The sequence below is a fragment of the Camelus bactrianus genome, chromosome 30 (assembly GCF_048773025.1).
Source record: "Camelus bactrianus isolate YW-2024 breed Bactrian camel chromosome 30, ASM4877302v1, whole genome shotgun sequence".
NCBI classification, from domain to species: Eukaryota; Metazoa; Chordata; class Mammalia; order Artiodactyla; family Camelidae; genus Camelus; species Camelus bactrianus.
The window spans coordinates 20825305-20840120 of record NC_133568.1 but is presented as its reverse complement, the minus strand read 5'-3'; the positions used below and the strand labels follow the sequence as shown (position 1 = coordinate 20840120).

The 14816-nt window shown below is 40.3% G+C and overlaps 1 protein-coding gene across 3 annotated transcripts; it reads left to right on the top strand.

Annotated features, from left to right (window-relative positions):
• Positions 1-2122: 2122 nt before the first annotated feature.
• Positions 2123-8840, top strand: LOC105073891 (serpin B4). 3 transcript variants are annotated; one of them, XM_074355246.1, is made up of 9 exons: positions 2127-2158; positions 2280-2320; positions 2764-2956; positions 3524-3580; positions 4800-4922; positions 5236-5353; positions 5652-5794; positions 6253-6408; positions 7992-8840. In XM_074355246.1, the coding sequence occupies exons 3-9, from the start codon at positions 2789-2791 to the stop codon at positions 8400-8402; spliced, it is 1176 nt and encodes a 391-aa protein (XP_074211347.1). In that variant the 5' UTR covers positions 2127-2158; positions 2280-2320; positions 2764-2788; the 3' UTR covers positions 8403-8840. The 3 variants fall into 3 exon arrangements, with proteins under 3 accessions (XP_010959569.2, XP_074211347.1, XP_074211348.1); XM_074355247.1 differs by having other exon boundaries at positions 2140-2158; positions 2767-2956; XM_010961267.3 differs by lacking the exon at positions 2280-2320 and having other exon boundaries at positions 2123-2158.
• The last annotated feature ends 5976 nt before the right edge of the window (positions 8841-14816 follow it).

The following is a 14816-nucleotide window of genomic DNA, read 5'->3' as shown; positions in this document are numbered from 1 at the left end:
AAATGGCTCTGGAATCAGATCATTGTGGTTGTTGCACAATCTTATCCATGTACAAAACACCAGTGACTTGCACATTTTTCAGTGGTGAACCTTACAGTACAGACATCCCTGGGGAACTATGGGGGACTGGATCAAGGACACCCCAGGATTCCCAAGTCCATGAGTGCTCAAGGGCCTTATATAAAATGCCCTAAAGCCTATGTACATTCTCCTTTATGCTTTAAATCATCCTTCAATTTCTATAATACCTCAGACAATGGGAAAGTTACATCCATAGTTATGAATACAATTTAAAATAGCTGCTGGTGTGGGGCAAACACAAGATTTGCTTTTTAGAGGTTTCTGCAATTTTGTTGACATGTGTTTTCCATCTGATTGATTGAATCTGCAGATGCAGGAACAGTGGATATAGAGAGCTGACTGTATGTGCATGATATCCCACTTGGAAAGTCGGTCTGCTGTCCAAACTTCCCACATCTGGTGGTAGGGGAGATCCTGGGCCAGACGCCTTGGACATACAGGCTGTCCCCTGCCACCGCTGTGTCGCAGGGTACAGTCTACTCTGGGGAAAAAACAAACTTACTTCTGTCCACCTCTAGTCCCTCTCAGAGTTACTCATTTCTTCCAAATCCAGCTGGATGGAGCCATTTGGGGGAATGGAGGGTGGGCAGGATTTGGTCCTCTCTCTAAGTCACACACACAGAGAGACATCCCAACCCCATCCCCCACTCCCTGCTCCTGGTTGTCTCTGATTGGAGCCCTAGAGGAGTATCTGAGCCCCAGCCTCCCCTCCTAGCGACTCTGGGGCCCACAGAGGAGGGTTCTGGGGCTTTCGTGTTGACTGTCTTGCCCCATCACATGTTGTGGGAGGACATTAACTCTCTGGAGAGTGCAGAAGAGACAGGGGGTTTCCATTTTAACAGCAGGAGAAATGGCATTTGAATCGCACAGTGTGTCTAACGTAGTGTGTGGGGTGGATACACATGCAGCTCCTGAGCCAGCTCCTGCCTGGACAGCTCGCCTGTGCAATTCAAGACCCAGAGAAATCTGGGCTTTGGTTCAGCCACTTTGTGCCTCATTCTGTCATCTGTGAAATGGGGGAAACAAAGGGACCAGCTTCAATAAGGTGTTGAAGAGGGAAAGGGGTGAAGACATTACCCCATGCAGTAAAAGTCAATATAATTTTGCTACCGTAATACCAGACACATGAAGACACTGAGGCTTCAGTGACAAGACACGTAACCACGGCATTCAAAGAAAACTTTTTCCTCCTTTTTCTCTCAGGCATTAGACTTTGTAGTCCCACCAAGAATCTGAAGCTGGCGTGCTCAGGGGCAGGCTGACCAAATTATGCCGTGATTCTGCAGCTCAAACAATTTATTTTGCTGTTTAATCTTTGTGTGAAAATGAGAATATTGCCACCAAATTGGCCCCTGTTTGTATCCATGGTTCTTCTCAATGAAAACATGTTAATGCTGCAAGAAAAAGAACCTCCCACTGACCTCAGAAATCAGAGAACACTGGGCTTCGCTGCCATGGTCCAGCCTCTAAGGGAAGGAAGATGATGCTTCTTCTGCATCTATTGCAGAGACACCTTGTCCGTATCTCGTACGTTGAGAATCCAAGCTATTATCTGGTTATTAAGAATACTTCCGAAGGAACTCGATCTGTGAAAAAGCCCTTTCAGAGCATAAAATACAAAATATAAGATTTTTAATTGTTTAATTTTAAAGTGACCATAAAGACATTCAATGTGTAAGAGAAGAAAGAATTTTAAGGGTTCTTTCTGGTTGTGGGTAGTGGCTCGGATCACTAGAAGGCGTTGGAATTAACTATATTCTCATTGGTAATAGAAAGGCAGCTACATACATTTCATATGAGCAAAGGATTGCAGGTCCCAATTTCTGCTGCTGAAAAGGAAATACAGGAAAAGAATAATAATCTCGTCTTTACTCATAGAGATTTCACCGCAGGAAGGTGACGGTCACTCAGGAAGCTGGTGGTTAGCCTGGTGAAGAAACCAAAGGTTGATTTACTGGAAATTGCAGCTGCTCTGGGCAGTGGGAGGTGCAAGAGGGAGCTATATATTCCCATCTCACCGCTCACCACGCAGACGCCGTAGGCTCCCCGCCCACCTCTGCCTCCTCCAGGATCACAGGTAAGGGCTGCCAGCAGCGCTGCTTCACTGCACGGAGCTCTTCTCAAAGTGATAACAATGATGTGCATCGTCTCATTGGTCTGTTTCATTTTGTCTGATTGTACTTTATTTACTCTGCCAGGGCAATAGGAAAACGCCTTTGTCATCTGATTTACTCTTTAGGTAATTTCTTTATTTCCAAAAAGTATCAAATACTCCACTGGGAGCACTTGGGGTGGAGGGGTAGCATGTCTGGCACCCACAGATCCTTCAAAAAAAGTCAGGGAAGTGCCTAGTGAGTCATGGATGCATGTCACCACATCAGTCTTTGTCTCGGTACCTGTTACAATGCATTTTCTACCCAGTCTTAGTACAGTCAGCAAGGATGGAAAGATAAAGATTCTATTCTTTTTTTCACAAAAGTTGTCTTTAAATATTAATTTCGATACTCCTCTAATGATGAAATGTACACAAGTACAGTATAAAAGGCTTGAAAAGTAAAAAGAAGATAAACGTTATTTAAGAGAATCCCACAACTCATATATAAGGCATGATGTCTTTAAAGAAAATTACAGACTAAACTTCCCTTCAGTAAAGTCATTACAAAACGACGGATGCTTTTCCAGCAGCTCCAGACAGCGTCAAGACACCATGGATTCACTCAGTGGACCAATCAGCCACTTCGCAGTCGATCTGTACCAACAGATCAGACAGAGATCAACCGGGGAGAATATCTTCTATTCCCCCCTCAGCATCATGTCAGCCTTTGGCATGCTTTACTTGGGGTCCCGAGGAAACACTGCTGCACAACTTCAGAAGGTAGGTGGCAGCTTCCTTTACCTGGAACGGTTGGCACTGGTTCCTCTGTTGTCTTGTGTGCAGATGGTCACAGATCTGGCAGTCCCCAGGGCTCGCACAGAGAGCCGCAAGCAGCCGCGTGACTGGGTGGGCCCGGGGTGGTGGGGGACACACGTCTCCCCCAGTGCCCGGCCCCCTCTGCTTCCCTGAGCCCAGCCCTCCTCTGGGACCCACATGAACCCCTACAACTGCCCCCCAACTAGAGGGGAAGAGCTCAGGTAGAAGTGACACATTGACTAAACTCCGTGGGAGGCAGCTTCGCGTGCTCCCTCTGCAGTGAGTGAAAATGAATCAGGATTCTTTGAAGTGGCTGGTGATCAGCCCGCTTTGCTGTGTCATCAAGGAGCAAAATGCTTACACTTTGCTTTATGTTCTTCTTAAGTCTTTGTTTCTTTATTGATTTTTACTTTAGTGTGCTTTGGGCTTTTGTTTTGCTTGTTTTCTTCGGTTCTTTCTTCCTCTGTCTTTCTTTGATGAAGTTAGGTCGTTAGAGTAAAGCTTCTTCGTCCCACTTCCTGTCTCCTGCAGGCCCTTCACTTTAAGGAAGTCGCAGAGAACCCAACAGCAGGAGCCACAGCGGATCCCGTGAGTCCCAGGGCACCTGGGCCTGGAGGGAGGTCACACATCCGAGACGGTCACACGTTACACTGGGAATTTCAGATAAACGGAGAAGAGTTTACTATCACGGGCATCTTAAGCGAAGTAGATGGGACAGATTGTTTCTCATTTCATATTACATGCTTATTTAATTCATCTGTTTTCCTGAGAGGCAATTAGCTTCTGCTTAACAGCATGTGTTCTGGAGCCCAAAGGTAGCTTCAAAATCCTGCTCTGCTGATCACAAATGGGGAACGTGGCAAAATACAACTACTCTGGGCCTCAGAGACCTCAGCCCAATGAAAGATTTGCTGCTGTACATGCAAATACATGCAAAACATGACAACAGTGCCTGGACAACAAAAATCCTTATGCATGATATGTATTGTTATTATATGATAACAGTAATGACGATAATCACCAGACGTTACTAAACTTACATAATTTTACTTACTCATAAGTAAAATTAAGAGTAACCTAAGTTCAAGTATACTTTGGAAAATGATTAAATGAGAGTTCTGGTGTGCAGCCCAAATGCTCCATAACTTTTAGAGCAAATAGAAGGTTCTGGATTCAGACAGGCCTGAGTTGAAAACTTGACTCTGCCACATTTGTTCTCCAGGGAGAAGTTTTTTAATTATCCGAGCTTTCCTGTTTTCATGTCAGTTGGACTAAATAAAGAGATGCTGATGGAAAGCCGTTAGCAGTGTACCTGCCACACATGGCTCCTCACCCAGAGTGTGGTGCTCGTGAGTGAACAGCAATTGAGCACAACCTGTAGGTCTTAGAAGGTAATCCCACCAAGAAGTACAAGGGGGCTTCAAGTCACAGCATAGGAAATGATGCAAATTAGACACTCCCGTACCACTGGTGACTATTAGAGATGCAGTCTCGTTCTAGCGCTTAGGGTTACCTGGGAAGCCAAATCTGACTGTGAGACAATTAAGGCACACCCAGCAGTGGAATGGTGCTGCATCTCTGGTTCAAAGGAGAAATGTTTGGAATATGTTAGAGCAGGAGGCATTTCCAGGAAGACTGAGTGTAAGGATTATGATGGATATTTGAAATAAAATACACCAAAATTGAAAAAAAAACAGCAAACCTTATTGATGGAGATGCTAAAATATAGGCACAGATCTGACAAACTTAGGTGGATTTAGTATGTACATCAAGAGAACCTGAGGAGCTCTCGTTTTCATGTTTGAAGGTTGAAAATCCAGAAAATCATCACTTTCAAAAGCTTTTGACTGAATTAAACAAACCCACCGACGCCTATGAGCTGAACGTCGCCAACAGGCTCTATGGCAGAAAGGAGTTTCCCTTTCTTCAGGTGAGTTTCCCTGGCCTGCCCACACCTTTCATCTACATCCTGGTCCTCTGCCCCCCGGTCTCCAAATGGGGGAGGAGAGGCAGGTGAGCCTGGCTGACCCCCACGGAGAGCATTTACCCCGGGGACATTGGGCTCCCTCACCACAACCCACCCTCGGGTTGTCCCAGAGCCTGACTGCGCACCAGTGAAGCAGGGATGGGATGGTCCCACGTCCTCTCTCTGGTCATGACTGAGCATGATTTAATTTGGGGATGCTTACAAAGTTACTCACGAATTACTCTTAATTCCTCCTTTCTTCCTTCCCATGTCAAAGGAATACATGGATAATGTGAAGAAGTTGTACCTAGCCAGTGTGGAATCTGCTGATTTTGCGAATGCTCCAGAAGAAAGTCGAAAGATGATTAATTCCTGGGTGGAAAGACAAACTAATGGTACGTTATGAGAGGGTCACTCACTAAGAAACACTTTTGAGTCCCCGGGGTGTGTGACCCCCCCCCATGCTGGACACTGCATTGGGTGCCAGGAGAGGGGTGAGATGAGACTGCAGAGGATGGGGGAGGACGTGCAGATGGTGGGATGGTCCCAGTAAATGTGGAGAGAAACAAGGGGACCCAGGAGAATCCCAGCACCAGCTCCTGGAAACACAGCTGATCAGCTGTAACTTTCAAAGCATCTTCGAGAAAAACCACTTGTGCCTTCAGGAAGACCTTCCATTTTCTTTCTTTGCAGAAAAAATCAAGAATCTATTTCCCAAAGATTCTATTGACAGCTCCACCGTTCTGGTGCTGGTGAACGCCATCTATTTCAAAGGGCAGTGGCACCAGAAATTTAAGGAAGAAAACACTGTCGAGGAAAAATTTTGGCTGAGCAAGGTATTGTGTATACTTACATTTTTTTTTAAAAAAGTTTTTTCTTCTTCTATTTTTTTTTAATGAAGAGAGGTAATTAGATGTATTTATTTATTCTTGGAGGAGGTACTGAGGATTGAATCCAGAACCTCATGCATGCTAAGCATGGGCTCTACCACTTGAGCTATACCCTCCCTCTAAAATTTATTTTCATGATGTAATACAGCTCTATGTGAAATGTGAAATTTACATACATAATGATTAATGTACACCTGAGGGTAGAAAATCAAATTTGTCAAGGCTCTCTTTCCTTATGTAATTTTTTTCTTTAATTACTTGGGAATCCTTATAGAAACTCTTGTCTCTAACTCACAGATTTCCCAGATCATCCCTCAGAAGGATGGGTTTCGTATCTCAATGATACTATCCCTTTTTCTGACTTGTGGTCACTTGGCATTTGTTTCCACATTAATTGCTTGCAGGATAGAAGCAAATCTGTGCAGATGATGAAAGAAACCAACGACTTCAATTTCACCTCCCTGGAGGACATGCAAGTCAAGATCCTGGAAATACCGTACAAAGGCGCAGAGCTAAGCATGATGCTGCTGCTGCCCAATGAAGTAGATGGACTGCAGAAGGTAAAGCTGTGTACCTCCAAGTCTTCCTACTTTTGCTTTGATTTCTAGCAATAGAAAAAAATAGGCTGTTCATACATTGGTGGTGCTGGCTGGCAGAGATCAAGTACGGAACAAACAAATAAAATAAATTCCTTATGGATCACAGTATGATAGGAAGAATGTAAAGAATTTCTGTTCATCACAGGTCACATTAATATTCTGATGAAATTATGAAATGTCAGTTCACAAAGCTATATATCTTGCTCTACACCTTAATATTTTGCAGCCATAACAACTTGCAATATAATCCAGTCCACTCATTTAAACAGGAAAATAATACTCACATGTAGGTGACAGATTGAATTATTTGCAAATTCATTCACAAGTAATAAAAAAATGGAAATAACACAGGTGACATATTGCATACTAAATCACAGTGGTTTTGTAGACTGTGGGCAAATAGATTAATTTTGACCCCCACTTTTCAATGTTGAATTATTCTGTTCAAGGAGCCCAAAAGTCATTCAGAGCCTAATTGTTTGCAGTTTAAAAAAAAAGAATTAGAGAACTTTCCTCTTCTCATGTTATAATAGTTAAAGTTAATATGTAAAAATTTCAATATACAATGCCAATATCTTACATTTAAAGGACATTCTGTTAATGGTCGTCTGCAATTACTGGAGTAGCTGCTGCTGACGCTGATGTGGCAGCGAACTTCCCACACTCAAAATGTATATGGAGTGACACTGGCAACTGGAAATCCTCAGGGAAAGTCCTGTGGCAATAAATGTGAACAAACATCAGAGTACTCTTGCTCCAGCTCTGCGGTCCCCATTATCCGGGACCCCGGGAACCCCAGTTCTGGGATTTTAGCCTATGGTAACAAGTCTAAATGAGGCAAACGCTTTTGGACAGAAGTGGCTCAAAATAATGAAAATTTTTGAAAAGCAACAATGGTATATGTTTGTGTTACCAGTAGTTTAGCTTAGGGTTTGACACGCAGTGAAGGTATATAGAGTCAGATGTTCATTAAATAAAGATATATACACTGAGTATGAATTTAATGAAGTATCATGTAACAATTTAAACTTGATTAGAGAAATATATATCTCTTTCAGAAAAGTTTACAAATAGGTTAAGCAAGAGAAAAGAACAAAAGTAGGATGTATGCTATGAATTCAGAATGTAAAAATTTATGAAGGAAAGGACATTAACAAGAGAAGACTTTGAAAATGAGGCCTGCCACACATATGGAGCATGAGAATTGACACTTCATCCTTTACAAAATAATTTTATTTAATGATTCTGTTGCTGCATATACATATATATTTATACATTTATACCTATATACAATGTATAGACATTTATACATATGCATCTAATTATGTGTACACAAATAGATAAAAATAGCAAAGTCATGAAGATATAAGATCTTTAATTTGATTAAATAATATATATTCAGGTCTCTGTTACATCTGCATCCTCGGATTAAATCTAATCACTTCAATCTCCTGTACTTACACTTACTGTTAAGATAAAGGTTCCCCACATGTTTCAATCCAGTGTTAAGCTGGGCTCCATGTCCTTGTTTTCCATCATTACAGCTGGAAGATAAACTCACTGCTGAGAAATTATTAGAGTGGACAAGCTCACAGAATATGTGGAAGAGTCAGGTGGATTTACACTTACCTCGGTTCAAAGTGGAAGAGACCTATGACCTCAAGGCCATACTGGAAGCCCTGGGGGTGGTGGACGCCTTCAGTTCACAGGATGCTGACCTCTCAGGCATGACCAGGAAACACAGGCTGGCGGTGTCTAAAGCCGTACACAAGTCCTTTGTGGAGGTGAATGAGGAGGGCACGGAGGCCGCAGCGGCCACAGGCATCACTGTGGTGGCAACATCAGCATCAATACCACATTTTGAACGTTTCCATTGTGATCACCCTTTCCTGTTCTTCATCAGACACAACAAGACCAACACCATCCTCTTCTTGGGCAGACTCACTTCCCCTTAGATGTGATTACCCTTCCACCACCCTAGGGGCACATGCACAGAGTCCTTCTGATACACTCATTGCTGGAAGCAACAGGTTCTCCTTGATGTGTTTCCCTTTCTAACCTCATGGTCATCACTAAGAATCTAACCATTGAAATAACATTTCTGTCTGTCACTCTCTTTCTACAATCACATGTTGGCCTACTTTATTTCCCGATGATAATTTCTCTTCAGACAAAATGTCCAAAATATGATACAAGTATATTACAACACTTTATCTTCATCTAAATTTGAAATATCATATGTGCTATCTCAAAAAATTATAGCTACTATTCAAACCTATTGACCTAGACACCCACATGTATTTGAATTTTGGTGGTATGTGGGACACTTACCTGTCCTCATCTTTTGGTTTTATGAAATACATTATCAATAAAACAATGACTTATTCATATCATTTGTTGCTTTTCCTCGTTTTTCTTTTCAACAAATTTTGGTGGTATGTGGGACACTTACCTGTCCTCATCTTTTGGTTTTATGAAATACATTATCAATAAAACAATGAATTATTCATATCATTTGTTGCTTTTCCTCTTTTTTCTTTTCAACAAAGTGCCCACCACACATAGAAAAGATAATTTAGAAATATATGGTTGCATTTAAAAAAATACAAAGGTAGTAGAGCATGATGACGCAGAAGAGGCAAGCCACTACCAGAACGTGAATGGCTGTGTAACCCATGTCCAGAACTTAAACATGAGTCTAGAATCAGAGACTGGAAATAAACTGAATCTCTAAAGATGTGAGGCTGATGATATGATTAGAGTTACCGAGAGAAATATGGTCATTGTAGCTAAAGGCAAGGATGGCATCACACTGGAAGAGAAGAAAGTGTCTAGAAACAAGGACCAAGATAGGACACTCAAGTACATCAAGATATAAATGTCAAGTATTTCCAGTTTTTATTTTCTGGAACATAGCTTTTTAAGAAAGGACAGGAAGAATCTTTTAGAGTTGACAGATATGTTAATGACATAGATTGGGGTGATGGTTTCATAGATGTATACACATCTCAAAACTCATTAAGTTGTACACATTAAATAGGTACAACACTTTCTATATCAATCATACATCAATGAAGCTATGTTTTAATGGAAAGTAATAAAAAGGAATGCATTCTATGCCTAAAAAATAAAAATAAAGATAATAGAGTTTTAACAACAAATACAATGTTTATGTACATACAAAGTACCATCTGACAGGAGAGCACCTCATTCCCATTGGATTGACCAAAGTTGAAATTAAAAGACTAATCAAGCCCTCTGTGGAGAGAATGTAGATCAACCACAACCCTCATGCGCTGCCTGTGGGAATACAAAAGCTGCAACCACTTGGGAAAGCATCTTGCAATTTCACTTTTTCCATCATATTTAGATAAAATTGACCTACAATTTTGTGTAAGTTTAATGCATACTACGTGTTCATTTGGTACACTTAGATACTGCAAAATGATCCCGCCATAGCTTTAGCTAAGACCTCAATTACATCACAACGTTACCATCTCCTTCTTGTGAGCTGTTTTTGAGCAAGGATGGCTGTCTAATTATTGATCTCTGAAGGGGAATGGAGGCTGGGTTCTCCTACGTGGCAGTTTAGGTGATGTCACTCCAGAAATCTTTAAATCTGTATGGCTGAGCAACGCACTTGTGGACAAAATTTCCCTCAACTGTACACAGAGACCTGTGTCGGTACTTTCTTAGAAAATTAAAGGTATTACCAATGGATCCAGTAATTCCATGCCTTGATGTTACACTAGAGCTCTGAATACACATGTCACAAAAGGACTGTATGAAAATATTCATGGATGCCTTATTTGTGACTGTCAAAACCTGGGGAAAACTCGAGTTTGTATCAGCAGGTGAGCTGTAATGCAAACTAAAGGGGGGCACTTGGTGGTAAAAAGAAGAAACTACTGATCCTGCAGAAACATGGATAAAAGCCCAACACTGTGCTGTGCAAAACAGGGACTGGACAGAGAGAGCACACGTCCTGTGATTCCAGCTATATGGTGCCTTGAACAAGCAAAACGAATGTGTGGTGACAGAAAGCTGCTTGGCGGTTCCCGAGACTGGACTTGAGGAAGAAATTGATTGTTCAAAATTCCAAGGAAAATGTCTGAGTGAGACGAATGCTCTACAACTTGATTGGATGATGGTCACAGTGGTTTGTATTTGCCCACAGTCATCACACTGCACTCTTATAACGTGTGGATTTTACTTTATGTAAATGGTACCTCAATAAATTTGATTAAGAATGAGATAGAGGAGGAGATTTGAACAAAGCACCCGTAGTAGGTATTGCCTCAGAATTATTTCTGGTGTAGGGAAGTGCTTCATAATTAAAGCTGTTTTTAAGACAGCCCCCTATTTAGGAAAACAATTTTCAAGGTGCATTAGGTATACTTCCATTTTATCTCATTTAATTTTATTTTATTTAAAACATATTTTTTCAATTTTTTTTATTGAGGTGTGGTTGATTTACAATGTTGCTTTCAGGTGTACAGCCAAGAGATTCAGGTATACATATACATGCAAATTCATTTCTTCTTTTCACACTCTTTTCCATTATATGTTATTATAAGAAATTGAATATAGTTCCCTGTATTACAATGTAGGTCCTTGTTGCTTATCTTTTTTATACATAATAGTGTGTATCTGTTCATCCTAAGCTCCTACTCTATCCCTTCTGCACACTTTCCCCTTTGGTAACCATGATTTGTTTTCTATGTCCGTAAGTTTGTTTTTTGATTAGTAAATAAAATTTGTATCATTTCGTAAAAATTCCACATACAAGCCATATCATATGATATTTCTTTTTCTCTGTCTGACTTACTTCACTAACTATGATATATGATAAACTCTAGGTCCATCCACGTTGCCACAAGTGGCATTACTGCATTCTTTTTCATAGCTGAGTAACATTGCATTCATCTCACTTAATTTTAAATGGTGTGTATTCAAAGGCAGTGATTCAATAAATCTTCCATTTAAAATGTGTCCTAATTCATAAAAGACAGTAACTCTGAAATGGCGTTTGTGTGTGTGGTGTTGGAGGTGGGAGTGGAGGATCTGTACACTAGTATGCTCTGGGACTAGAACCTTGATTCTCACTGTACACAGTGGGAAAGTCAAAAATTGTCTTACTGTTTTCATGAAACTGGTTGTGATCTTGTGGTCTGGGGACTCCTGGAGTCTGCGGAACACACAAGAAGAATCCTTCGCACAGAAGGGAATGCTGGAAATGTCTACTGGATTAGGACTTCAGAAAGTATATATTGAACTTAAGCAGAAACTGAGCCATTAAAATATTGAGAAAGAAGCCACATTCCAGAGGGTGAAGAAGGAGAAACACGGAGTCTAGTCGCTCAAAAACTTGAAGGAGAAAAGAAGTTTATATACAGGGAGTGGCTGGAGAGACGGACTTTGCTTGCTTAACAATGAGAGAGAATGTCAATGTGTTGACACCAGGAGGCGGCCCCACCCGAGACACAGAGGTTCATTCAGGAAAGGTGTGTAATTACTGTTCCTGAGGAAATGGAGGTGGTAATACAAAGAGAGAAGGAAGAGTTACAGGTTACAGGGCACAAAAGTCTGAAGTTTAGAGGATGATGGGAAGATGAAGAAGTTCCAAAATAATATTCGTTTGTCTTTAATGAAATAGGAGGAAAAGACACCAAGTGAAAATGATCAGGCTATGGGATGAGTAGAGAATTTAAGAAAGGAAAGCAAGTTTACAGAAGCTTTGAGGGAAATGCAAAAAGGAGCTGACTCAAGATAATAGAAAGTTTGGGAAACACTGTTGGGAGAACAGCTTAAATCAGAAATCATGGCCCGTGTGTGTGTGTGTGTGTGTGTGTGTGTGTGTGTGTGTCAAAATAGACATAAAGTGAAATTTACCATTTTAATCATTTCTAACCCAACAGTCAAGTGGCATTAAGTACATACATTGCTGTGTGGCTGTCACCAGTATGGTGGCTCCTCAAACTGGTTCCCAGAATAGTTGCACCATTCCCACCAGCAATTCTCAAGTGTCCCATGTTCTTCACGTCCTTGCCACACTGCGAGCTTCTGTTGTGCACATTTCCATATCTTCTTTCTAAAAACGTCTATTATTCAATCTTTTGCAATTATTCAACTGGCTTTTTCATTTTTGTTGTTCTTCTTGTTGAGTTGCAGGAGTTCTTGAAGTATTGTGAATGTTAAACCTTTATCAGATATATGGCTGGAAATGTTTTTCCATGTTCTGTGGGTTGTTTTAACTCTCTAGACGGTGCCTTACGATGCATAACAATTGTAAATGTTGATGATGTCCAAGTTATGCATTTTCTCTTTTGTTCCCTGTGTTTGGGTGCATATCAAAGAAATCAATGTCAAATCCTATGTCATATTTTTCTACTATGCGTTCCTCTAAGAATTTTGTACTTTTAGCTCTTACATTTAGGTTTTTGATTCGTATTTATAAAAGATACTTCCTCTTAGTTTTATTTTTTCTATTGTCTGTCTAGCTTTGATTTCAAAGTAGTGTTGACCTCAAAGAATTAGTGGGGAAATGCTCCCTCCTCTTCAAAGTATCAGTGGAGTATGAGAAGGAATGGTGTTAATTTTCTAAAATATTTGCTACAACTGACCATTGAATCCTTTTAGGCCAGGGCTTCTCTTTTACGGAAGAAACCATGATTATTTAGTGAAGAAAAAATAGGACCATATTCATTTTCATGATCAGATGAAATACAATCCATCCACCATCCTGTCTATGAAAACATCATTCTCTCTCCCGGATTCTGCCACTCAATAATTTTAAGATCCGCAGGGTGTTTCCCAAGTTGGGATGTAGGGGGGGGTCATCAGCCTTCTGCTTCTTTAAAGAGAAAACACTTGAAATCTCTTTTGTCCCCGGGAGGTCTTGTACTGCTGACTTGCTGTTGCAGTCCCTGCACACGGTGTCCCTAGTGGTGTGGCCAGAAAGGGGAACACCTGGCAGCACACAGCAGCACCACGTCCGGATCTGGACCCCGCAAAAGTGATGGCCAAACCCTTTGCTCAAGAACAACTCAGAACTTCCCCTTCAAACCTCCCATATTTTTTACTTGACAGCTACACATTTTGTCCATAATGTAAATAGTTAGAAAGGATATAATTTCTGTCCTACTACGAGTGTTGCTATTTTAAAATAGAACTCTTACGTCACACTTCTACATCCATCCAATGCAATCTACCTCTATGATACCCACTGTCACCCATTTGAATCACATGAACAACCCCTTCAGTCGTCAAATACTTTATGTGAAATCATGCTGTATGGGAAATATACTTTCATTCTACTTTCTCCTAAGAATTTCATTAGAATGAATGCTTTTATATTTTAAAATATAACTTTACCATGCTTCTTTCCAATGAAATTGTTCCGAAATTTAAAGTATGGATTTTTTTCATTTCCCATGACCGTATTTCTCTAAATGTTTCAAAGGACTCTTTTGGATTGAGTTATCAGTACCCTGGCTGTATGTATAAATTAAAAACAGACACCAAAATATAAATATAGGAGGAATAATAATTCAACATGAAAGCTAAGTTGTTACATTGAAGCAGCATCTCTTAATGAGATGAATCAGAACAAAATTTCTCTGGATTTTTCATTTAAAATAAAAGTGTATCCTACTTAAGGCTCACTGGTTATGCATCAAACATAGATTCTTGGAACTTGTTCATAACAGATTGAATCATTAAATATTTTAGAGAGGAAATAGAGCAAAGAGTCAAGTCACTTGCACAGGAGGATAATCACGATGAGATTCGATAGAATAGATTTTATGTATCAACTGAGTAATGTCTGTCGTATCTGCAAGAGATTTCATAGCTTTTATTCACAGGCTTTATCCAACATCACTTAAAACTATATAAGCCAGTAAACCTGCCAGTTTTTTTTGGTATTTTTTCTGTAAATATTTGTATTGATGTATACTTCGTTTACAATGTTGTATCAATTTCTGGTGTACAGCATAATGCTTCACTCATACATGAACATACATATATTCATTTTCATATTCTTTTTCACAATATTTTTGGTACTTTTGTGCCTGAAATAAGCATCAGAAAGAATAGAAGAGAATTTGTTACAAGTAAATTCAGAGGTAGAAAATTCATATTTAGTGTTCAGCAGCAATTCAAATGAACTTTTGCTTTGATGCACAGAGGAATGCAAACTGGAAAATAGTCAAAATTTCAAATACGTCATTTTGCAAAATTCCCATTAGTCTCACTGTCCCCATGCCTTCATTTATGTGTGATCTTGATATATATAATTTCAAGGGACAGCTTCAAGGTCAGGAGTTTCCTGGCCAGTAAGACATAATTGCTGGTACCTATGAGAGTAA